Source organism: Mesoplodon densirostris, chromosome 5, assembly GCF_025265405.1.
Source record: "Mesoplodon densirostris isolate mMesDen1 chromosome 5, mMesDen1 primary haplotype, whole genome shotgun sequence".
Lineage (NCBI taxonomy): Eukaryota > Metazoa > Chordata > Mammalia > Artiodactyla > Ziphiidae > Mesoplodon > Mesoplodon densirostris.
Genome location: NC_082665.1, coordinates 112,379,870 through 112,406,314, shown reverse-complemented (window position 1 = coordinate 112,406,314; position 26,445 = coordinate 112,379,870). Strand labels below are relative to the sequence as shown.

The window sequence follows — 26,445 nt, the reverse complement described above, 5'->3', positions numbered from 1 at the left end:
GTTCTGTCCAATGACGGTACCACTGTTGAAAATAAAACATTGTCTTAGATTCTCTAAAGAAAATTGTCTTTAAATCCTATGGCTTTTTTGGTTTGTTTTTAATTTTGTTACCTCATCCTGAAAATGGAGGGTTTGCATTTGAGAGAGGGTAATGCTAAAAAAAACAAACCAAAACAAATATGAATTGTGGAATTCCAGACATTGAGGAATGGATATAGGATATGCTTCTCAGATAAGGGTTGGGCTATACCTAGGGGTATTCACATACTTTGAAGGAAACTGCCTCCTTTATGGCCTATTCTATTATCTTCCATATTGTCCAACTTCATATTTGAGGATGTTAATTTTTACTATTTTTTAATGCTGAGTATTATTTGGACAGGGCATCTTAAATTAGGTCGTTTATTCTGTTTGGCTCAAAAAAAAAAACAAAAACAAAACAAAACTGAGGTGTGGCTGTAGATTGATAAGATCAGTTTTCTGGTGTCGTACTAAATTGGTTTTGAAGTCACAGTTTCTGATCTAGAACTCTTCACTATTCCAGAACACTCTGGCGTGTAAAAGTCATAATCTCCTTGGTATCAACTTGAAAGTAGAAAGAAAACCAAAAGAAAACTAGGGCTGTAAATTTGTTCTTTGGCTAGTTTACTGGTGTATGAAAGAGTAGCAAACCTCTTTCTCTCTCTCTTAAAACTTGAAGTACAGATTAAAAAAAATGGGGGCACCTAATTTGGGAGATGAATCTGAATTCAAATATTGGTTTCTCCATTTATCTTAATGTTTTATCTTAATAGTATAATCATTTATTTTAATATCTTTAAAAGTTTGAGTTCATCCATCTATAAGATGCATATAATGAGAGCAAAATTGTAGGTTAGACAACACATTGATACCTATAGGTAAATATCTAGTGCATGGTACGCTTTTGAATTAATCACCTTGATTAAATTATTATTCAATAATAATACAAAACTGAATAACAATTATATTATTATAGTTAATAACAATATTATATATTGTTTATAACAATAAAAATAATACATAAAGAACAATATAAAAATAGTGTATAGACTAATGATTGATTCTAATGGTAACTTTAAAGAATCATCTTAAAATGTGGATTTTAAGTTTTAAAAGTCTGTCTATTCAGTTTAAAAAATACTACTGGAATACATAATCTGTTAGCCCATGCTAAAAATACCTCATATTTCTTGAGTAGAACCAGAGAAATAGACAGACTAGTTGCTGAACATGTCTCTTCTGTTATACTGTAAGTTTACTTGTGTCATAGACTTAGTAACTTCAGTAAGTGACTGAAAGATACATCTTAAAAATTTTAATAGGGTCAGTAATAGCCAGGTAGCCATCATATCCAAACTATTGATATTTAAACAGCTTATATTGAAAATAGTCAGCACTGTGTTCCAGTAAGTCATTTTCAAAGTTGGAAGCAACTTCAGGATCATCATTACTTATACAATGCAAAAAAACCTTTTACAAAATCTCAATAAGTTCCATCAAATCTCTGCTTGTACACCTCTAGTAATGGCGGTGGGGTTAATATCTCCAAAGACAGTGAAATACATTATTGTTTAGCTTTGCTTTACAGTTGCTTCTTAAATGAGTAGAAATTGTTTTCTTGTAACTTGCATTCATTGATCTTAAGTCTACTCTTTGGAGACTGGTTTGAAACTTGGAAATTCTTAAGTAGGAAAATTTTTACTAAGCTAACCAGCTCAGTTATAGAGATCCAATAAATAATCTTGGAATAAATGAATAAGATTTTTTTTAAAGAGCAAGAAATCTTCCCTGTCACTACAGACTTAATATTAACTCAAAAGAAAATGCCTTTCCAAATATTTATCACTGATTTGTTTGAAATTTGTGATAGAAATGCATATTTGATTCAAATTATCACCTATTAACTAACGACAAGGCATTAGTTAATTGATCTTTCAAAACAACCGCCTTAGGGTTGTATTAAAACGTATAAAAAGTAAGAGATTACTGTAAGCTGCCCAAGTTTCAAGTTGAACAAAAAAGGAATAGGCTTGTGTCTTTATTTTAAAACTCTCTCCTCTCTCTCTCTGCCTGTTTTTCTCTCTCTGTCTCTACTCCCCATCTCTCTCTCTCCTTCTCTCTCTCTCCCTCTGATTCTCTCTCAATCCACACCCACACACACACACACAGATACATACACACACATACACATACACACACATACATACACACATCTGGTATACTAGATCAAACCATTTTAATTAAGTAACTCTTTTACTCACATGTAAAAAAAAAGTTCTTGAGTTGAAGTTCTCAGTTTTCTCAGATTTTTCTCAGAAAGAGAAAATTAATGTCTCTTATAACATTTCTTTTTCTAAGTGTATCATTAATCTTTGTATTCTCATCTCTTATACCCAAACATGAAAATAAAGACATAAAACACATGCACAAAATAAAATTCAAAGCTTAAAATAAATGGTTTATTTTTAAAATAAACAAATTTACAAATCATTGGAAAATGGAAATACAAAAGTTTATGAATAAAATAAAAAAAATAATCTTAATATATGAAAATCTATGGAAAGAAAATAGATAATTAACAAGTGGAGTAATGCTTTTGTTCTCCAATACAATGAAGTCCTTGTTTATTAGACTCCTAGGGAATCTTCTAAATTACAACACAGAAAAATATTAAATAATTTTATATGACTGTGTAATTAGACATTCTATATATCATGGTTTTTTGTTAACTTGGGTGCAGAAGGTCTTTATATCGTGTATCTAAAACCATTAAGGTTTTTCTTTTTAAGATTAGATACTTTTATTTTTAACATTAGAGAGTGATTTCTTCTTGTTCTCCAAATTATGTTTCTCCATCTCACTCAGATAATCTGTATTGGGCATCTTCTGGGACATAAAACAAAAAAATCTTGAAACAAAATTATCTTAAGATGAGACATATCATTTAGATTTGAGTTGCTTTAGATTTTAGCATTTGGAAAATTTCAGTACCAAATACAGGAATATAAATAGGACAAGAAGTATCAAGAAGTTTCTAGGGGCACCAAACAGCATTTGGGGTAAATATAAAATCCAAAAGTGCAAAAAGAATGCATCATTGGCAAGAGAACAGCCCCTTGGTAATGGGGCTGTCCTTCATTTACCTAAAATTCATGCTAGAATTGATATTCAAATCTTATCTGAAGTCAGTTCTCCTCTGGTCTTGTGAGTGAAGGGTTAATAAGAGGAGTAATTGTGGTTTCTAATAAAGAAAAGCATTAGTAAGGCTAAAAAAGTTAGATCCAAGAGTGAACCCATTCCATAGGTTTATGGTCAATGATTCATGAAGGTTTTTTTTAATAAAAATAATCATTAACTTCTCTGTAGATAAATGATTTATTAAATAGACTTTAATACCTCAGGAGGACACAAATGTAGTAGATAGTTTTAGAATTGTTTATCAACATTCATACTACTAAGATAAGGATCTCCTTAAATTATGAATTCTCATTTTTCATAGGATACCCAGTCTCATTTATAGGTATTTTTATTTTCTTTTCCTGTATTACTTAACAGTCCAAATAGAGATTTATCTCTCCAGTAGTTGAGCACTAAGATTAATATACCTTAGCTTCTAAGTGTGTGTGCTCAGAACATAGTAGATCTGACTACTGCTTAGCAGTGACCATGGAAGCTCTATGCACAAGAGATTCCGTTGCACCCAGATCAACTGTGGCAGTAGTAAGTTATTTATACTAATTTAGGGAAAGCAAGAGCTAACAACAACTACCACTCTGTGAGCTGTAAATTCACAAATATTAATGTACAGAAAACACTGACACAAAAATATTACAGTAAAGAAGGTAATTTAAAAACTGGATAAGAGTTCTAGTAATTCATAATATTGTGCCAATAACTATTTAAAGTCATATGTCTGTATGTGTATATATAGTGTGAGTATGTGTATATATATATATATTTATATATATATATAATATATACAATTCATGTATGTATATATGTATATATATGTAATTCATGTGTATATATACGCAATATATATACATATATAATTCTTGTGTGTATATACATTCATATATTTGTAAAACTCTATATGTAACATAGATATTCACCACTCTGTAAACTCTGGACTTAGTTTTCACTTTTCCAAGTCTTAAGAACAGTAAAACTTTACTTAAAATAAACAAAAACACGTTTCATTAACAGTGACTATTCAGACTGACTTGTTTGGAGTGAGTGTATTAACTGTACCAGTGAATAAAATATGAAAAATGCTTGGGGTCCAGTTAATGCCCTTAGAATATTCATGCTAAAAGCACTCTCAAGGTCACTAAGTCTAACTTTCACACTTTACAATGGGGAGATAGAAACAAATGAGAAATTGCTTTCCTAATATTCACATTAGCAAGGTTGAGATTAAAAGGCAAATTGACAAACACCCTGTTCTGTGCTTTTCTCATAAGACAGAAAATGCCCTAAAAGATTTTTGCTGTTATTTTACTTGGTATTAGCACCATTAAAAGAAGCTTCCTATCCGACTGAACCAAGTGAGGAACCACCTGCAAACTCCCAATGACTGACACAAGATGCAGTAGGTAGGGAGATGGAATGATAAATATGGGTCAACCTACAGATAATCGGGAGTTTAATAAAAATTACTATACATTTTTCAAGTTGACAAATATGATATCAATTACCTGAGATAGAGGACATGGGTTGCATAGTAGGAGACAATTCAGGATAGCCCTTTAAACCAATTACTGTCTAAGGAACATTTTCAGTTACTCTGCTTTGTATCATCCTAAGTGGTGTCAGTCTTGCTATGAGGGTGTCTGATACAGCTGAATGAGCAAAAGAGTTTTTATCCTTAGCTAAAATAAATTTAGGCCCTGATTACCTTTTTAATGGATGAGTAAAAATAAAAGAAAATGAAAACTATACTTGGAAACTCATAATGACCCTGTTAACAGATGACTCATCTTTAAAGGGTCTTTAAATCCACAGCAAAGGCTGCCCCATAATGTTAAGATTATTTCAAAAGAGAGAGAGAGGATAGAGATGAGTAGGGGGAGGAATGGAGGATGCAGAAGGGGAAATTCGCATCAACCAAGTCTTTGTCTGCAAAGGACATAGTGACATCAGACACTGGTGACAGGAGGTGGCACTAGCATTCTAAGCCTTATTATTGCCTGAGGAAGAAGAACAGCTCTTCCTACAGTCACCCTGAATTTATCTCTATGGGGAGGCTTCCATAGAATTTTTTTTCTGTCCATGAAGCAATAAACTGGGAATAAAGAAGGGGGAATTCTTCCTTCCTAGAGTACCCTTGGATCTTTTTACCCCTTTCATTTGCCCTTTCATACATTTTTCAAGGATGAATAGGAGAGACCCTGCTCTCCACTTCTAGACCACCTGGAAATTTTCTTCACTGGCATGGCCACCTGCAGCTGCTTCCAAAATCTGCCCTGTGGATACTTGGATTTCTCCCCTTTCCATTTAATGACCGTAAGCACCGTCTTAGCCCTCTTCAGCTCTTTCACCTTCGTTTCCTTCACAGCTTTGTACTGTACTAAAATGACGTTGATGTTGCCCCGAGAGGCCATGTTTTCTAGGCCAGCCTTGAGCTCCAGGAGGGCTTGGGTTCCCTGGAGCACGTAGTTGGGGCTTAGGACAACCAGGAGGCGTCTGCTTTTCTGAATGAAGCTCAAGGTCTCATCTGTGACAACTGGGAAAGAAAACACCATGGGGATTAGTGTTGGCCAAGAACTCCCTCAAGGTATAGGACTTGAGGAGCAAGTGAAAAGAAATTAGGGTAACAGACTGAGAACTGAGGTGAAACTTTTTATGAAGAACACTTAGTCCTTAGTCCCAATCACTCTGTTCACAAAATGTCACTCTCCTCCGGGGAACAGAATCTATACATACATATTCCAACCCAAAAAGAGTTCTAAACAAGCATAAAGCCAAAATGTATTTCTATGACCTTGGTGTTCAAAAGCATTATTCGGGACGTGAAGGATGAGTGGACTGTACTGAAATCAATTACTTCAAACCGTGTTACATGTTGTGGCCCAGCAAAATCAGCTCCTGAGCCCTTTCTCCCCAAAGACACCCATGTATTAACTCTCTAGTGCCAGTGAGCATTCAAAAAATATACATTATAGAGTCAAAGTCATAGAAGTTCATTTTTCACTAACACAGGACAGCAAGAGTAGAACTCTTCATTTTTTGAAACTCCCTCTCTATTGCCAGACACCTCCCCAACTCAGACTAGTATCACTGTCATTGGAATAGGAAATTAAGAAAATCTAGCCAACTGAATGGCATTTTGGCTGGTAGCACATTCTCAGCTCAGCTTTCTATTCTGCTCTGTTCTGGAGCCTAAATTAGTCCCTGACTCTTTCTCTTTAAACTCCTATCATTACTGTGAAGCCATGTGCTTTGGCAGCTGCTAGCTGATGTGTGTGCCTTCACTAACAGGCAAATGTTTTCTTCATGTCCAAAAAGAAGAAAAAGCAGGGAAAATGGAAGTGCAGTGTAATCTTATTCTGTTGTCAAGGGCTATGATTAGTTCCTATCACTAAATTCTTGGGAATAATCTATCTCCTCGAGGTTGCTTATCAAGGACTGAATAATCTTTTACCTGGGGTTCAGATAGAAGCCAACTCCAGGGAATGCACCAGTGTTATGGAAAGCTATTTCATGGCTTACAATACTCCACTAAGCAGTCATTTTGTGCCTTAATCTTTGCAGGTACAGAGGCAGTGGGGAAAGACTTGCAATTAAAATAGCATGTGCAGCCTAAAGGACAATCCAGGAATAAGTAATTGCCCTCTCCAAGCAGTATTCCTGGAGGCTGACAGTGTGTAAGCAGGGAGAGAGACCCAGAGGCAAAGGGGACTGAGTGAGAACAGCAGGGAGAATGCAAAAGATCACAAGCATCAACCATCAAAAGCAAGATGCAAGAGTAATTATGTAGAACCTGAATTCTTCAAAGAACTATCAATTCGTACTGGAGGGTCTTACATTGTTGTTATACCATGTATCTTTATATAACTTTTCACACAGTAGTAAATGTCAAATGTCTGTTGAATGGCTGTATGAATGAATAAATAGATAAATAAATTATTTAGGATTTTAAGCCTTAAAATGAGTGGAATTTATCCTTTAAATATACAGTCAAGTCATCATTTTCTGGTAAAATTATACCGAAAGAGATATCCGCTGTAGAACGGAAGCATGATGGACTTTTGGGTGATGAATGGGGAGACACAGTAAGTGATCCAGCTAATTCAAAATAAGAATAAACATTAATGTCTATTCTTTATCTTAATTACCAATGTAACCTTAAAAAACATGTTAAGTGATTAAACAGGATTTTAGGGGGAGAAAATAAATTAGGTTGTTGTAAAGATTAGAGACATTACATGCATTTTTACCAGTATGGAGTTTAACAATGGGTTTAGGAGTGCTACTGTGCATTTATAAAACAGACTCAAATGTACTATCACTTTATGTGTTACTGTTTGGATCTGAAAATTAGAGGTATACTTTTATTTAAAATCATTCAGCATTTCGAACTTTTTAAAAACCTATTAGAATATACTGGCCTTTGTAAAACGTTAAGCTTATCTCAAATGTGTAATCTGATAGAAAGGAAGAAACAGACACAAGAAAAGGGGGGATTTGAGTAGCACTGGTTTGCCAGAAAACAAGGGTGAAGAAAAGGACATTAGCAAATGCCACAGAGAAACATTCTACTTACTATCAGTAAGTAATATAAAGGATTCCATGCACTCTCTTCTGCACCTCATATTTAGTAAAATTGAGTAAACCTCAGTCTTTATAAAAGTGTTTTGTTTAAACTCAGTCTTTATGAAAAAATTAGAGGCAGATTAATGCAAATTAGCTAAACCTTCTAAAAATCTAAATGTGAGTAAACAAAATGTTTAAAGCTGTGGCACTTAGAGATCTAATCCACTGTGCATCTACACTCTTTTGACACTAAGTTTTTAAAGCTTACCTGGGAAAATATTTTAATACCATAAACTGTACTTATAGTCTACATCTTACAATGTAGATTTATTCCTAGAGTCTGTCTATTACATCAAAGCCTTGGACATTTAAATGTCCAAAGGTGCCAACATAGAGCTGTACCAGGACTGTTGTACATGACCCAAAGCTAAGGATCTTCTCTGCCTTTAAGTGTAGCATCACCTCTATTCATCTGAAATACCTACTTCCCCCAGGCAGACTGTCTCGGTCAAAGATGCACAGCTTGTATCCAAATTCATTCTCCAAGACTCCACGAAGGGTCAGTAAGACAAATTCTTCTTCTTCAGCATTTCTTGCATAGGATACATAAATATCATATTCCTTCCCATCTAGCAAAAATTAAAAAAAAAACAGAAAACACAGATCCAATATAAATTAGGAATGTTCCTCAATAGTATTGCATTTTTTTCTGAAATCAAACTTTTGAATATTAGACATTTTCATTTTTTACTTATATAAATTAGCTGACAGATTTCAGTGTGATTTCCCACCTGTGACAGGTGTCCAGGCAAAATGACTATTTTAAGGTGTAACTGAAAATTTCATCTGATGTGCCTTCTCCTCTCATCTCACTGAGTTCAGATTTTGTAGTGGAGAATGAGTGAGGTTTGGCTCATTCAACTATGAATTAACAGAATCAGGAAGCAAATACTCAATCAGAGGTGCTGGCAATAATAGCATGCAGAAAATTTCTAGTGTCTGTCCTAGTATGTCACTTACTAATATGTTAGAATTATAAATTGAGCAAAACCTTGAGAAACTGTCTAAATTATGTACACCTGAAAATATCTACGATTAAAAATATACTTAGATTCAATGAATCAATCTTTCTCAAAATTGCCTAATTATAAAAATCACCTCTCATTAAAAATACAGGTTCTGTGTCTCTTCCACAAACCCACTCAATGAGAATCTTTATGGGATGGGTCTAAGAATCTATAGGTTAAATGTTTCATTCTTGTCACCAGGCACATATGCACTAGAACAGTGCTCCTTAAACTTGAATGTGTATATATGAATCATTTCGGGATACTGTTGAAATATAGCTTCTGATTCAGAGTAGGGGTTAGGCTTTAGATTCTCCTTTTAGTAAGCTCCTATGTGATGTTTCTGGTACATGGATCACCTGTGGTTACAAAGAGTGTGGACATGCAGGGTCCAGTATAGTAGCCACAAGCCACAAGTGGCTATTGAGCACTTGAAATGCAGTTGGTCTGAATTGAGATATGCTATATGTGTAAAATACAATACATACTGAATTTTGAAGATTTTTAGTACCAAAAATAAGACTAAAATATCTCTATTAACTTAATACTAATTACAAGCTAAAAATGATAGTATTTGGAATATATTAAATTAGATAAGATATTATTAAAATTATTTTCACTTTTTCTTTTACTTTTTCTTATGTAAACACTAGAAAAACATTAAATTATGTATGTGGCTTGCATTGTATTTCTATTTGAATAGTGCTGATCTAAACTAAATCACATATTGACCTAAGAAAGCAGAATAATATGCATTAGGAAGATTTTCAATAGCAAGGGCTGAAACAAAAGGTAGTCTAATTACAACTTCCATTTAATCTAGGTTTTATCAAGCCAACATGTTTTCTAAAGATGACAGTAGGGAGATTTACAACAAACTTCATTACTCACCTAAAATGGTTTCATCCGTTCCAAAATGAGCCCGGTAAAATAGGACCATCTCTAGCCAGTAAACATGGTAAACAACAATGAGAATCACCACCAGTAGGACTGTGGCTCCAAAACCACACGCCAGTTCCACTGTGTATCTTGGAGCTAGCATTGGAATGAAAAACAAAGAAACAAACTGATTTGTACGTGATGATTTTGGTGATCCATCATCCTGTAAATAGCTGTTTACGCCAAGCAGCTGAGCCATGAATCTGACTTACCTGTGTGAACAAGATAACATGGTAGAGGTTAAGCACTATGTTTTAATACTAGGCTGTGGCATATTTATCTTTTTGTTTCCAGAAAGTGGCACAGAAGGTGTTTTTTAATTATTAGATGATTTGAATAGAATTTGATGATATACAAATTAAAACAGAATCTTGTCATTGAGAAGAATTTAAAAGGTCATCCAATTAAACTCACAAACTGACATCTGAATCTCCTCAAAAATATTTTTGAAAAGTAACTCCATCCTCTGTTTGTGCATCTCTTACCTGGACCAGCCCATGATATTGGTAGAATTTTAATTGCTGGAGCAGTTGAATTGAGAAAAAAATTTTAATGTGTTTAAATCAGTCTTAATTTCCTCCTCTTGTCCAGTGCCATATGGAAGAAATTTAATTCTTTTTTCTTTATATTTGACAATAGGCCTCAAAAATCTTATTAAAATTGAGCAGAAAATGAGGGTATCCACCAAATGCTGAGTATGCTTGGCCCTGAAAGTATCTCTCAGGTCTACATTACTAGGATACACATTCTACAAGCCTGCTTCTCCACCCTTTCTAACTCCCCATTAAACTATACATTTGCAGTCCTCTAGGTAGAGACTATGTCTGCTTCATCCATCTTATCCTGAGAATTTCTAGGATCTGAATAAGCATCTCTTGATATAACACTACACACTTTTGGGATATTTAAAATACATCTAGTACTATACTATGTATTAGTAACTTCATTTGGCTGTTTTATTAGCTTGTGAAAATGAAACTTAAGAGTTTGAGATGGAAAAAAATATTTATTGGATCTGAAGCAGAAATGGCTTAAATTATGTATTAGTTGATTTGACAGTTACTTACTGACATCTACTATATGCTAGAAGCTGTCGAGGTTATAATGGTAGATAAGACAGGAAGGGTCTCTGCCCTCTTAGGGCTAACAGTCTAATGCAGGGAAGTAAATGTGGAAATAAATAAATAAGACAGTTACTTTTAGACAGTGATCAGTGTTATAAAGGAAATAAACCAGGATAATGTGATGGAGTGACCTGGGGTGGGGGGTTTGGGGCAGGAGAGGTATATCAGGTATGGTGGTGAGAAAAGGCCCCTCTGAGCACCTGAACATCATAGGTGTTAAGTGTTTGCCTGGACTAGGCATAGAAAAATTTTCTTCAAAGCTGGGATTGTTATCAAGCCTTCCTGACTCCAAAGTTCAGAGATCTTTGCACAACACTACAATGAAGTTCAATTATTGATCATATATTAGTGGAAAAATCCCTTTTAAAACAGGTAGCTATTCTAAGGGGAAAAAGTTGAGCAGCCTGGAGTGGAGTCTGAAGTTATCTTATTAAAGGGAATAATCATTAAGTTTCGAGTTCATTATCCTAAATTCTGGGTATAATTCTGATGTAGATACAGCCTGGGACTCTGCAGTGCAGAATTATTAGGTACTCTTGTACTCATCCCATGAACAATGGTGCTTTAAAATAAGAAAAGTCCCATGATAAAATGCCAGAAGCTGTGTCAGTGCAGTTGATGAGAATTTACTAAGATCAATCTGAGTAGCTGGCATGAAAATTGCTGTGTCCTTGCTATTTCTGAGTACATGTTAACAACATACTGGGTTAATTCCCACTGTCATCTTCATTATTTGCTCAGTTATTTTGGCTCCCTCTGAGTGAACATTTCACAATAAGGAAAAATAAAAGAGGTCAGTGGATGCACTAACCTGAAATGGATTTTTTAAAAATATCAATAGTTACCTTGCTTAGTGATCAAGAGATAAATTATACTCATGGCTTTCCCTCTGTCACATTCATTTTACTACTGCCTATTTTATTTCTAGTAGAACTTTTTTAAATTTTGTGTCGTACAATTATATGTGTCATATTTACAGATTGTATTTTTTTGGACCATCTTGATGATATCAAGAAGTTCCTAATGTTATTTAACTAATTGAACTCTTAAGATAAATAATTCACAAGTCTGAATTTCTAAATGGTTTGAATCACATTCAGGAAGTGCTCTAAGAAGCTTTCAAATACAGCTTTGTCGGCTTGTAGGGAAAGGATGACCCTTAGCCCACATTTTCTGTCTGCCCCACACTGATCCTCTGAGCAATCCCAAACCAAAGGGTTTCCAATCAAAAGGAGTGATGTATTTTGACCAAATTGGACTCCTAAACTGCTTCTATCTTTGATCTCACTGATAATTTGATTCAGGAGGGAGTAAAATTTAGCAATTTGCTCTGCTGTTACTCTCTGAATCAGAATTCCCTCCATTCCTTTTGCAATTCTATAGTAATGGCAGGCTCCAGAGCCCAGATTTCCAGCTAACCACCTGATTTGTTTGGCTATCATAGTGTGTTAAAATTTGTGCATTTTGGACTTCAGCTTCTGATCTTAGAGAAGTGATTGGGGTAGCCTTCTCTCCATAATATCTAAAATAACAACTTTTCAAATTTGGACAACTGGTTGTGTAGGAGTGTGATCTGTGAGATCACATAGGATAGGATACAAAAAGGTAAGCTCACGATCTCCCTGGCTTTTTGCCTAATGGCACTTTGGGGACTGTGACACAGACACACAGTATATACACTGAGCGAGGAAACCGAAAGTAGAGTTCATGACTACTGCATTTGTAGACCTGGGTACTGGAAAGAAGAAAACTATATAGACAAAGAGCTCTAGAAATCCACAAGTCTTTGGAAAAATACAAACAGTGACACTTCTCAGGGTCAAGCAAGGAAGAGCTACCAGTGAAAGAAAAACCACCAGGGAAGAAATGACTGCTAAAGAGTTGGGAACTGAACAACTTAGGAGCAAACACAGGGCTGAGAGACATTTGAATTAAGACCACCCAGACTGAAGAAACTTTATTTAGTTCCCCAAGTATTAAGCAGAGATCCCAGATAGTATACGCCTTAGAAATATGTCCAATCTAGCCTTAGAGAGAAGCCTAGTTTGGACCTACTCTAGAAAGATAAGCAAGATGCTTCAAATAAGCAAGATGTTATGCAAGTAAATTAACTACCTGCTAGAACAAAAATTCACAGGCATTTATAAAATTCAGACAGTCAATAGTGTACCATCTATAATGTCCAGTATAGGATTTAAAAAAAAAAAAAACTAGACAGAAAAAAAGCCAAAAAAAGGACCCATAATCAGAAGAAAGATAGCCAATAAAAATGGCTATCATGTGGAATTAGGAGATAAATACTTTAAAATAAGTATTATAAATATATCTGTTGAATTAAAAAAAAGGATCATGAACATTATAAGAGCAAATAGGAAATATCAGTACAGATATTTTGATGGAGAAATATAAATTCAAAAACTGAAAAAGAAAATCCTGAAATTAAAAACACTGCAGATTAGATATCAAGAAAGAAATAGTCAGCAGAAACTATCCTAAGTGAAACACAGAGTGAAAAAAAGGATGAAAAAAAAATAATGAGAACCTCAGTGACATGTGGGACAATGCTGAGGGGTTTATCCTAAATATAACTGAAGTACTAGAAGAAAAGGAAAGGATGAATAAATGAAAGAATGAGCAAAACATACTTGAAGAAATAATGGCTGGTGTTTTCAAATTAAATAAAAAATATACTCACAGAACTAAGAAGTATAAAGAACCTTAAAGAAGATATATACAAATAAAACTACAGCAAAGTGTATCATGATGTAATTTTTGAAAATCAATGAAGAAGAGAAAGTCTTAAAACCTGCCAAAGAAAAAGAGAGGGGGCGTACATAAAGGGAAAAATGATTAAAAAGAAAATCCTGCCTGATTCATATTAGAAATAATATTAGCCATAAGACAATGGAATTGCACCTTCAAACGTCTGAAAGAATAAAAAGAAAAAGAACACTTCCAATCTAAAGTTATGTATGCAGTGAAAGGCACCAGAGAAACATAATGAGGAAATAAAAATCTTTCCAACAAGTTGTGCTGGAACTGGATATCCATATAACACAAGATAAACTTCAATCCCTACCTCACAAAATACATTAAAAATAATAATAATTGGAGATGGATCATAGACTCCTCCATAAAAAGATGAAGCTTGATGACTTGAGGGCATTTCTTAGAACACAGAACACAATACCATTAAAGTAAACATTAATAAATTACAGCTCATCAAGAGTAATAACCTTTGTTCACTAAAATATACCACTGAAGAAAGGAACTGGCAAGACACAGACCGGGAGAAGGTATTTGCAAAGCATCTATCTGACAAAGAACTGGTATCCAGGATAGAAAAAAGAACTGCTAAGATTCAATAATGAAAACACAAACAACTCACTTATAAAATGAACAAAATATTTTAATAGTCATATCACAAAAGAAGATACCAATGACTAATAAGCATATGAAAATGTACACAGTATCTTAGTCATCAGTGACATGAAAAATAAAAACTACAGTGAGGTACTACCATGAACTCACCAAAATGGCTAAAACTAAGATTAACAACACCAAATGGCAAAGATGTGAATACACTGTTGGTGAGAGTACAGAATGATACTACCACTTGGGAAGAAAGGTCTGGCAGTTTCTGATAAAACTAAGCCAGTAATTCCACAGTAGATATTCAGATCAGAGAAGTAAAAATAAAAGTCCATAAAGAGACTTGGATAAGAATATTAACAGAAGCTCAATTCAAAACTGTGAACAACCCAAATATCCTCCACCCAGAGAATGAATAAATAAGCTGTGATATATTCTTTTAAAAAAACATTCCTTGGCAAACAGAAGGAGCTAATGACTGATACAATGGCATGAATATTAAGAATATTTTCTGAATGAAAGAAGCTCTACACGAGAGTGCATTCTGTATAGGTCTAGGTATCCTAAGTTCTAGAATAGGAAAAAATAATCTATTCTGATAAGGAAAATCAGAACATTGCCTTGCCAGTGGTGGGGGAGGTAGGAGTAGCAGGGATTGACTGATAAGGAGAAGGAATGAAAGGTTATTATATATGGTGATAACATTCTATATCTTGATTTTAGGTTACACACATACATATATATGCATTTCTTAAAAATTGTCAAATTATACACTTGTGTTTTGCAATTTGTCACCCTATACAAGTTTTACCTCAAAAAAAAAATCAAGAGAACTGTAAATAAATATTAAAATTTGGATAATATAAGATGCTTAAAGGTTTAGGTGATAAATTTTACTCATGTCTGTAACTACTTTAAAGGCATCAACAATAAGATGCATTAATGTTTGCATACAGGAATGGATAGATGGATAGATATGTGATAAAGCAAAGACAGCAAAATGATAGAATCTAGGTAGGATATATGATCGTTCATTGTATAATTCTTTCAAATCTTCCATGTATTTGAAAACTTTCTTAATAAAGTGTTGAAATATAAAGATTAAGATGAAATAAGATACTTTCAGATTAAAACAAAGCTGAGAGAATTTGTCACCAGCAAATGTGCACCACCAGAAATACTAAATAGTTTTTCAGACTAAAATGTTACCAAGAATGAATAGTGCCAAAAATGGAAAATATGTAAATAAATATAAAAATATTTTTCTCAGTTCTTAATGTATTTAAAGGATACTTATTTAAAGCAAAAAATACAGCAATGTATTGTGGCATTTATAATAAATGCAGAACTGAAATGTATTATAACAATAAAACAAAAGGCAGGAGAGAAGTAATGGAAGTATACCACTTTAAGGTTCTTATAAAATATGTAAAGTGATTAATTCAAGGCAGATTGTGATAAGTTCAAGATAAATATTGTAAATACTATAGAAAAAAACAAAACAAAACATGGAGGTAAAGCCAGTAGGCCAAAGAGGTGATAAAATAGAATACTAAGAAATTATCAATTAATCCACAAGAAGGCAGGGAAGGAGAAAAAAGCAAACAATAGATGTAAATGTAGACAACAAATAGTAAGATGGTAGACTTGAAGCCAATAATACTAATAATTACATTAAAGACAAATGGATTAAACATATAAATTAAAAGGCAGAAATTATCATACAGTATTAAAATCAAAACCCAATAATATGCTGTCTATAAGAAATGTACATTAAATATGAAGACACTGATAGATAAAACAAAAGAATGAAAAAGATATACAATACAAATACTAACTATAAGAAATCTGGAGTGGCTAAATTAATATCAGACACAGAATATTAACCAAAAAAGACATGTCATAATTTAAGAGTCAATTCAATGAAAAGACATAACAATCTTGAATGTGTATGTATCTAAAAACACAATTCCAAAATAATGTGAAGCAAATGGCAGAACTGAATGGAGAATTAGAAAAAAACATAATTCTATGTAAAAATTTCAACACTGCTTTCTCTCAAAAGATGAAATATTAGCAGATTTTAAAAAATCAATAAACATATAGAAGACTTGAACATCACTGACACCAATTGACTTAGTTGACATTTATAGAACACCAAAGCTGCAGAATATACATCCTTTTTAAGTGCATGTGAAACATTCACCAAAATAGACAATCTGCTGGGAATTAAAAAAATAAAAGAAGCACCTATAAACTTAAAAGAAGTGAAATGATGCAGAATATATTTTTTTGGCCATGAAGGAATTAAATTAGAAATTAGAATCAAATGTGCCAACCTGTGCTAAGTACTTGTTACTTGCTCCCTCCAGTCTCACAGACACACTGAGAGCTGGGATCAAAAGAAGGAAAAATGGAAGCCTTGAACCAGTTCATATACACAGTCTGCATCAGAGTCAGAACTTGAACTGAGGTCTGTCTAGCACCAAATCCCATGTTCCTTCCACTTCACTATACAGTCTTCCCAGGTAGTTCTAAGTCAGAGGTACCCTTTCCCTGCCTTTTAATATCCATTGCTGATTTTAAAAAAAATTACCTAGACTTAAATGACAATAGGAAATATCAAAAATTATCAAGATTGAGAGAAAATAAAGTCAGTTCTAAAATTCAAATACATTTTAATACATAATGTAATAAAAAATATTATCTGGAAAATTCCCAAATGTGTAAATTAAGTAACACATTTCTAAATAAACCATGGGGGAAACATAAGTAAAAGGATAATTAAAATATTTTGAACTGAATGATAAGGAAACTTCAAGATTTCATCATTTGTTTGTTTCAGCTAAAGTGGTCTTATAAGGGAAATTTATAGCTCTGAATGTTTATATTGTAAAAAAAGATTATTTAAAGTCAATGACATGCTTTCATTTTCAGTTGAGAGAAAAGAAGGGCATATTAAATGCAAAGTAAGCAAAAAGAAAAAAATCAGAGTAAAATGAATAAAATACAAAATAGAGAAAAATAAAAGAAAACACCTTTGTTCATTGAAAAAATCAGTAAAATTGGAAAACATCTTTCTTGAGTCATGAGCAAATTGAGTGAAAACATAAATTGCTAATATCAGGAATGACAGAGGGAGAATCACTACAAATCCTGCAGGCATTGAAAAGATAAAAAATAACGTAAAAAAATTATGCCAAAAATGTGACAACTTAGATGAAACAGAAAAATTTCTCTGAAAGACAAATTCCCCAAATTGTCACATGAAGAAACAATATCCAGATAATTACTAAAGAAACTGAATTCATAATTAACAGCTTTCCCATAAAGAAAACACCAAGCCCAGATAGTTTCATGGGTATTCCCTTCAAATATTTGAGTAAGAAGTAATATCAATTTTACACGTAAGTTTTCAGATAATAGCAAAGGAGGGGTCATCAACCGACTCATATCATGAGGCCAACATGACATTTTTACTAGTCAATGGCATTACAAGAAAAGAAAATCACAGTCCAATATCCCTCATGAACAAATATATGAGCAAAATCCCTAACATAAACAAAAATCTTCTAAAAATATTAGCAAATAAAGCACGTATATTTAAAAACGGATAATAAATCATGATGATGTTGGGGTTTATCTCAGAAATGAAAGGTTGGATCAACATTTTGAAATCAATCAATGTAAAGTTTAACATTAACCAAGTTAAAGAGAAAGATTATATGAACTTCTCAATGGATAAGAAAAAAATTTGACAAATTTCAATAGACATTCATTATAAAAACAATACAAAATGAAACAAAACTCTCAGCAAACCAAAAACAGGAGATTAATCCCTCATGTACATAAAGGTTATCTACAAAAACCTACAAATGACATCATACGTATCATGAAAACTGAATATTTGCCTTCTAAGATAGGGAACAATGCAAAGATGGCTGTTCTCAATTTCTGCTGATTAGGCTACTGGAGGTCCGAAAGAGTGAAATAGTCAGGAAAAAGACGTCAAAAGTATGAAGTGTAGAGAAGGAGTAAAAGTCTATTTATTTGTGGGTGACATGATCAAGTGTGTAGAAAATGCTAAGACGCTGAAAAAACAAAACAAACAGAAACTCTATTTTTTGGTGAACTTAGAAAAGTCAAAGGGCCATAAAAATTAATTTCATGTTTATTTTTTATCAATGAGAAATTTGAAAATGAAAAATTTTAAATATCATTGTAATAGCATCAATAACAAAATAGTGATAAATTTAACTATATGTGTAAAAGACCTGTACACTCGAAACTAAAAAAAAAAAAAAAGCATTGCTGAGAAAATTCAATTAGTCCTAAATAAATTGAGAGCTACACCACGTTAATGGATTAAAAAACTCAATATTGGTAAAATTTCAGTTCTCCCCAAATCAATTTATAAGCTAATGCAATCCCAATCAAACTGCAGGAGGCTTTATGTAGAAATTGACAAGCTGATATTAAAATCCATATGAAAAAATATTTGGTCCCTAAAATAGTCAAATCAATCTTGGAAAAGAAAAAAATGGAGGGAAGGACATAAAGTATATGATTTCATGACTTACTTTAAAGTTGTTAATCAAGACAAAGTAGTAATGGACTAAAGATACATAAACAGATTAAATATAACACAATAGGGAATGCAGGAATAGACCCACACTCATAGAGCCATTTATTTATTTATTTATTTATTTTTGGCCAAGTTGTCAAAACAATTCAATACAAAAAGGAGGGATCTTTCAATATGAGGCTAGAACAACTGGTTTCTGTATGGAAAAAAAAAAGAAATTGATCATATGCCTAAGTATAGAAGAAAAGTCTTTATAAATCAAACATTGTTAATATGGGATTTAGAAAGTACTAAATATAATAGAAAAAATTTATTAAATGGACCTCATAAAATTTTAAAAAATTCTGCTCTCAAAAGAAAAAATTCAAAAACTGCATAAAAATATTTACAAGTCATATATCTGAGAAAAGGTATATAGATATAGATATAATCACTAACAAATAACCCTAACAAATGGACACCTCACAAAAAGAAGAACTATTATATAATGGTAAATAAATCCATGAAAAAGTGCTCATGGTAATGTAATACATATATCATTAGTATCTGAGAAATGCAAATTGAAAACAATGTGATACCTGTACCTATCTACTAGTATGGCCAAAATTTAGAAGTTTGACAACTCCAAAAGTAGGCGAGGAAGTAGAGCACCTGGAATTTATATACACCGCTAATGGAAATGTAAAATGGTACAACCTCTTTGGCAACAGGTTTGGCAGGTTCTCATAAAGTTCAGTCTACACCGTGCCTGAGTCCCTACAACTCGGCTATTATAAAACTTATGTTTATCATTTTGACTTTAGCTGCCTTTCCTTTAATACTTTGCTTTAACTGACTAGATGAAATTGTGCAGCTGTCAAAAGACCTATCCCAGTTAATTCTTCTCATTCTAGGCTCTAGCCTCTTCCTGTCATCTTGGTGATGTACATAGAATGCTTGGTCAATGAATTCAGAATTCAGAGAAAGACCCCTACATATAGTGTATGAATGTGAACATAGCTATCACCTATGAATTTCAGCATTAGCTGGCCCAGAATAGAATCCAAGTAAACAACACCTCTGATACCACTGGATGTACACAGATCCAACTGGGTTATATGTAATATTAATGCAATTTCAGCACAGATCATCTGGTCCAGTAGCTGCATTTGTCACTCCATATTCCTGATGCCATTCATATTAAACGACTGAGAACACAGCCTTCTGTGAAAGGAGAGCTACTCAAGCAGCTCTGGTGGACAGACTTCCATATCACTCCTAGATTAAACATTATTTTAATTGATTGTTTTGATTCTATCCATCTGACAATGTTATTATGTTTTCCTCCATAATGTTTCCCAAAACACATGCTTCAGAAGATGAATCTCACAGAATGCTCCATACTTAAAGAATCTGGAATCAAATATATTTGAAAAAATCCTACCTACTATATTCCAACCCCTTGCAGATATTCACATCAAATATTAATATATTAAAGAACCTAAGGGGCCCTGAACTAAACTAACTTGATTGATTTTGCTTACCCTAGACTTTAATGATACTTGAGTATAAAAGAATTTGTCAAATAATACCTGTGAAAATCGTGTGGAAGTAATAATAATGAGCTAACGTTCATTGAGCATTTAATATGTATATACATATATATGCCAGTAACTGTGCTGAGTACTTTAAAACAACCTTATGAGGGAGTGGTATTATTTTGCCTACTTTAAATAGAAAGAAATTGAAGCTCAGAGAGGTTAAGTGACTTTTATAGAAAGAAATTGAAGCTCAGAGAGGTTGTGACTTTTATAGAAAGAAATTGAAGCTCAGAGAGGTTAAGTGACTTTTCCAAGATCACAGAATTAGATTACATAGAAACCAGTATTCCAACATAGGCTATCTGTGCCTGGAGTAAAAATAATGAATTGCAGTACTATAAAGAGTCTTAGTAGTGTTCTTAGGAACTAACTTTGGGAAACACTGCCTTACGTCAAGGGGTTCAGTCTTTTCTCTTTACACTAGCTTCTGAGGAGCAGAAGCAATTAACTATTCAGAACAAATCCACTCAGTCTTGTTAAGAGGCATATACACTTCAGTCCTTTGCTCTTTACTTTCTATATTGTAATAAAATGTTAAAGTGAAGTCTGTTTCCTCATCAGCTTTAAAAAAGGTTTAAGGGCTTCCCTGGTGGCACAGTGGTTGAGAGTCCACTTGCCGATGCAGGGGATGCGGGTTCGTGCCCCGGTCCAGGAAGATCCCACATGCCGCAGAGTGGCTGGGCCCGTGAGCCATGGCTGCTGAGCCTGCACGTCCGGAGCCTGTGCTCCGCAACGGGAGAGGCCACAACAGTGAGAGGCCCGTGTATGGCAAAAAAAAAAAAAAAGGTTTAACTCCCATTGAAAAATGCAACAGTTATAAATTAACATTTTTTACTTTTTATATAAACATTATAGGCTCTGACACTGGGATCCAGAATAATCCTGAATGGCTTAACTTCATGTGTGATGAATCATCATCATTATTATCCAGATCACTGAAAAACATTCATGAAAGAATTAATTGTCTGGGGTTCTTTGTTAGGTGAGAGACCCATAGAGGATCTTAGACACAATATGCTTCAGGAGCAACAGCTCACACAAGAAAGCTTTATCATTTTTATTTATTGTAGGAAAATATAGTAATATCGACATAGAAATCATTTTACAGCATTTTAAGTCATAGTTTAATTAATTTTCATTTCAGCAATTGTGGCTAGTGGTATATTATAAACCTGCTTGAATATTGGCACATAGTGTTTAAAATTATCATTTTAAAATTATATTTTTTGAGAATATTTTATATCTTAACTACTTGCATACAATTAGATGGCTGCTATTTATAATGTTTCATTATATAGATAATGCTTCTAAGAATGTAGATGGGGACATAATTCTCTTTCTGTTAAGTTAGTTGTTCAGGAAAAATTCCAAAAGTATTAAGTCATATGGTACGACCATTTTTTGTAACGCCTAAACTCTGCCGTCAATGATTTCTAAAAGGGTCTTTACAATTCACCAACAAGTGACTCTACCAGTTTTATTAAATCTTTGGTAGCTTTAAATATTTCCTTTATTTTTCATTACTGTATAGATATAAAACTATGCTTCATTATCATAATCATATGGAATTTTTAAGTCACATTTGGGCATTAAGATACTAAAACTAGAAGAAATATTATAATATTTTGAGTATCTTTATATAAATGGAAACTTTCAAAATTTTTTCATTCAACTTTAATTCATTACTATGTGTCAGATATGCTAAGTGCTGGAGCTCTCTCGTTCTCAGTTTCTCCTTTTTTCTTATTCACCTCAGTGTTGTATTTGGAGTTCACAGATTCATCTGCTGAGTGCATCCATTACCTTTCTGTTTCACCTTGGCTTGTTTGTCAACCTCCCCTTTGGCATTTCTGGCATGACAGACATAGTTGCGCTTGAGATCCTCAGCAGTAACTTTCTTGATGCTCAGAAGCTGAGTCCTTGTCTCATCTTCTGTTAAACTCAGAGTTACACTAGAAGTAGGGGAAAGAAAATCAAACCATTAGCGAGACTCAGGGGCCAGAGCTCCTAGGTGAGGATGTCGATAATCTGAGTTGCCTGTGATCCAAAAGGAGTTACAAAAGGAGACTAGCTTCTAGATTCCAATACCATTCTTCACCATCTATATTACACACAATCCCGATATGTAGATCAACTCCCAGAGTTAGCATCATACTACAGATCTGTCTTCAAAGGGAAATGTCTCCTATCCTCAAACATCTGAGGTAGGATGCAGCATCATTTTAGAGAGAAGTTTCTGAGGCCCGACCCCTTTGGAGTTTGATCCAGGCTTTGCCACTTATTGCTTATATACTTTGGGCACGGAAACTAATCTTTCCACATCTTAGTTCCTCCTTTGAAAAGGAGGAAAGTGGCAATGTCTACATATTGCACTGCATGTATTAACTTACTCAAGAATTCTGAGGATTGAGTATGTTAATGCACAAGTATTAGAACAATGTTTAATTAGGCTATTATTATTATTATCCCACAGTGATAGTTGATGCATTTCAGAGATTCCCAAAACTTGGATTTTGAACACAGATGGAACATTTTGGTCAAACCTCATGGTTATATCCTAAAAAGAAGAAACTTCTCAGAGCAAGTAAACTTTGTGAAAATAAATATATCCAATTCTCAGCAAGTTAGAGATCAAGTGCTTTGGGTCTAAGATCAAGATTTAAGATACCTTTGAACTACTTTGCTCAAAAGGAGAAAAAAAATTCTCTCTCCTACAGTTGACTGACATCTGGGTTCTTCTGATGCAGTTTACTGTAGGTCATGAGAATTTGGTTAAGGACTGTGATGGATTTAACCTAAGCTTAACTGCACTGCTGAACAATGAACAGTGACTTGTGTTTCAAGAGCAGCAAGGAAGAACAACATGACTTTCATTACTATTCATTCATTATTATTATGAGGATTGGAAAAAAGCACAATGTTCAGAATTCCTGAAATAATAACTCTCCTTCTGTGCCTCCAGCCACATCTTTCAGCAATTCCTTCAGCAAAAACTGTTCCAATTTCAGGAAACTCCTGTATCTTTAAATATGTTCTGCTTCTCGAAACCTCCACACCTTCGCACATGATGTTCTTTTTACCAGGAACATACTTTTTATTTCTTTATCTAGTTTATTTCTACTCATCCTTCAAATCTTTATTTAGTCTCTGTATCATCTGAGAAGCATTACTGAATCCCCTAAAGCTGACTGGAATCCCCAACTAAATCTTTCTTTAACATTCCATACTTCCCATTCACTGCATTTATCACATTATACTGGCATTTCTGTTCTATCATTGTTACTCCTATAAAATCTACTCAGTTAGGGACTAAGTATCTTGCATAGTACCTGATGAAATTTCATAATTTCTGCATAAAGTCTAAGTTTACTAGTAGGGAATAAATATCTTTTAAATTGTAGAAGTTCAAGTAGCCTAAGATATATCCACACACAGATGATAGATAAGGCGTAAGTTTTCAGAACTACTTTGTCATGTAATTAGTCAGCTGCTCATTTTTATTAATTGTTGCAGTTCTCCTTGCCAACTCAAGCCACTTCAAAAAAAGTCATGTTTATTTATGAATAAAATGACCCAGCTTGTTACTTTAAGAATGAGCTATATTACTACCCCATCCATTTAAAAAATAAAATTTAAAGAACATTAATGTATTGAGTCAATATTAAAAATTATTATTAATTAAAAATGTGACTTGTATGCTATGAAAATTAAGAAAGAGGAGGAAGACGGGAAATATATGCCGACTATAAGACAAGAAACTAACACAGTTATCTGAGGCACAAAAACATAGGCCCAGACTCCAAACTTGAGAAAGAGAATAGGGCCACACTGGCAGGCTTTCATCTATTCGTAACCCTATATCCTGGCCTTTTCATTCATATAGGATATGCATTCCATCTACCTTCAAGTGGGTATCATCAAGATGTAATCATCAGGTGGCATCTGGGGCTTGGATTGCAAGTCCAATAATCCTGCTTTGGGGTGTAGCCACTAAAGACTTGAAAAGCTTGCTGATTTTTGTTAATGATAGGCAAAAATTAGAATTTTAATTCTCATTGATCAGCATACACTGGAAGGCATTAGGTTGAGGGACAAGGGTTAGTCACCCCCTTGTCTGTGTCAATGATACCTTTCATTAACAGCTACGTCAATAGTGGTGTCCTCTGGCTTTTTTCCATCAATGGTCCACCAAACCTCATTGCGAGAGTCCTTCAGGAAAGTAAAAAAGACTTTACAGGGGATGAGTAGCTCCTCTCCTAAAAAAACAAGTTAACTCATCAGTTTGTAACCTTCACATGGTTATATTGGTTCTATTCTGTGATTAGTCAGAAGCCATAAAATTTATGTGTGCCTTCAACCCTACTTCTGACTAATTTTCAAGTGGGCTACCATAAGGTAAACTTTTTCCTTCACTGCATAAGAAACAAACCAAGAAAAGGACAGCAGTTTTATATAAAACTATTAGACTGTCCATCTTTTAATACAACCTATATATGTTCTAAAATGACAGTATTTATTCAAAAAGGCTCTGACAACATTCCTTTTTTTAGCCCTAAACCTCCATGGACTACTCTTCTCCTTTGTTATTGCCCTCACAAACAATGAGTGATTGAGGTAAGGTTCTCCAGATCTTTGGACCTTGGCCCAGAAAAGATGGGGCAATGCCATCACTGAGAGGATTGGCCAGGCAGGCTGCATCTGGAAATGTCCAAGCTATCAGGATGAAGTCAATGAGTTTAAAGACAACTTTTAAATAGAAATGCTATGCTATCCTTCTGAGATGGAACATGAGGATAGGGGGATCTCTAGGCAAAACTGGTAATAATAATCATAACAACAACAGCAGCACACTCACTGAGAACTTTGAATAATTCACTGTGCTAAATATTTATTATATTTGGCTACTTATTAATAAGTTTATTTAATTTTAACAAAATATTATGAAATACTTTTTTAAATTCATGTTTTATAGATATAAAAACTAAAGCTTAAAGATGTTACATGTCATTCCAAGGTCAAATTGTTAATAAGTGGCAGACCAGGATTTGACCTAGATTGATTTTCCATTTCAGTTTGCCCAGAACAGTTCTGTTTTATGCTTGCTTTCCTAGTTATTTATTAATATCGACTGCTTTCACTCTCAAAAGGTGTCAGGGTTGAGATGATAAATTATATTGTCATCCCAATTTGAACTCAGGTTTGTCTCACTGAGTGGTCATACTCTATCCTCTTTTCCAATGCATGGTTTTTATGCCTTCCTCTCCAGTTATAAAGTGAATATGGATTCAGGCATGTTTTTATAACCATAATATGATAAATAGAGGAAAGATATTTAGAAGATTAATAAGGGTTTACCCTGATAGCAGGAAGAATGTTCATATTAATACATAAAACCACTACTGATTCTAGGAAATCTGGTCCATTTGGGGTTGGCAGACTCCCCTTGGTATTATTTTTTCATAAGGCAGATCACTATTTGAAACCTTTTCTTAATTTGGGGGGGGTATGTCGTTGTTCTCCACCTATGTTGAACATGGCTTCTATTATCTTTAGTACATTTTAAACAAATTTTCTTTTATCCTTTTCATTGGGTTTGAAGTGAATTTATTGGTAAGGATGCAATATAGAGAATGTTAAAATTTTCTATGGTTTTTCAAGTTAACTGTGAGAGGCTTTGAGTCAGAAGAATAACAAATTATGCCTTATTTGGTCAGTTCCAAATGATTTTTGTCTAGAATGAAAAATTATGAAAACTAAAAGGAAACCCAGGATGCCAGCGTACGCATTCGATGGTGTTCTGAATCAAGGTGTACTAGTCCTATTAGTTGTTACCTGTTGAATTCACAGTTCTGACTCCAGGTCTAACCCCTGCTCCTTTGTAGTGGGGTAGAAGTTTAAAGGACATCTGGTGCTCATGTTGAAGTCTCGGTAAACCAAAGCCCTGCACAGGCTAAAGTTTGTATCAAACAGAAATCGCTAATCAGAAGAAAACTGCTCACAGA

General features: G+C 33.8%; 1 protein-coding gene across 2 annotated transcripts in view; it reads right to left on the bottom strand.

Annotated features, from left to right (window-relative positions):
• The window catches only part of IL1RAP (interleukin 1 receptor accessory protein), a 125,894-nt gene that overhangs the window by 2,303 nt on the left and 97,146 nt on the right, over nt 1–26,445 (bottom strand). Inside the window, exons 7-11 of one of the 2 annotated variants that reach the window (XM_060100129.1) lie at nt 24,573–24,699; nt 22,247–22,395; nt 14,344–14,349; nt 9,735–9,878; nt 8,262–8,405 (exon numbers count right to left, since the gene is read on the bottom strand). In XM_060100129.1, coding sequence (XP_059956112.1) covers nt 8,262–8,405; nt 9,735–9,878; nt 14,344–14,349; nt 22,247–22,395; nt 24,573–24,699 — 570 coding nt within the window. Of the gene's footprint in view, nt 1–4,082; nt 5,747–8,261; nt 8,406–9,734; nt 9,879–14,343; nt 14,350–22,246; nt 22,396–24,572; nt 24,700–26,445 lie in introns of those variants that run through there. The other variant, XM_060100130.1, reaches the window with a different exon arrangement.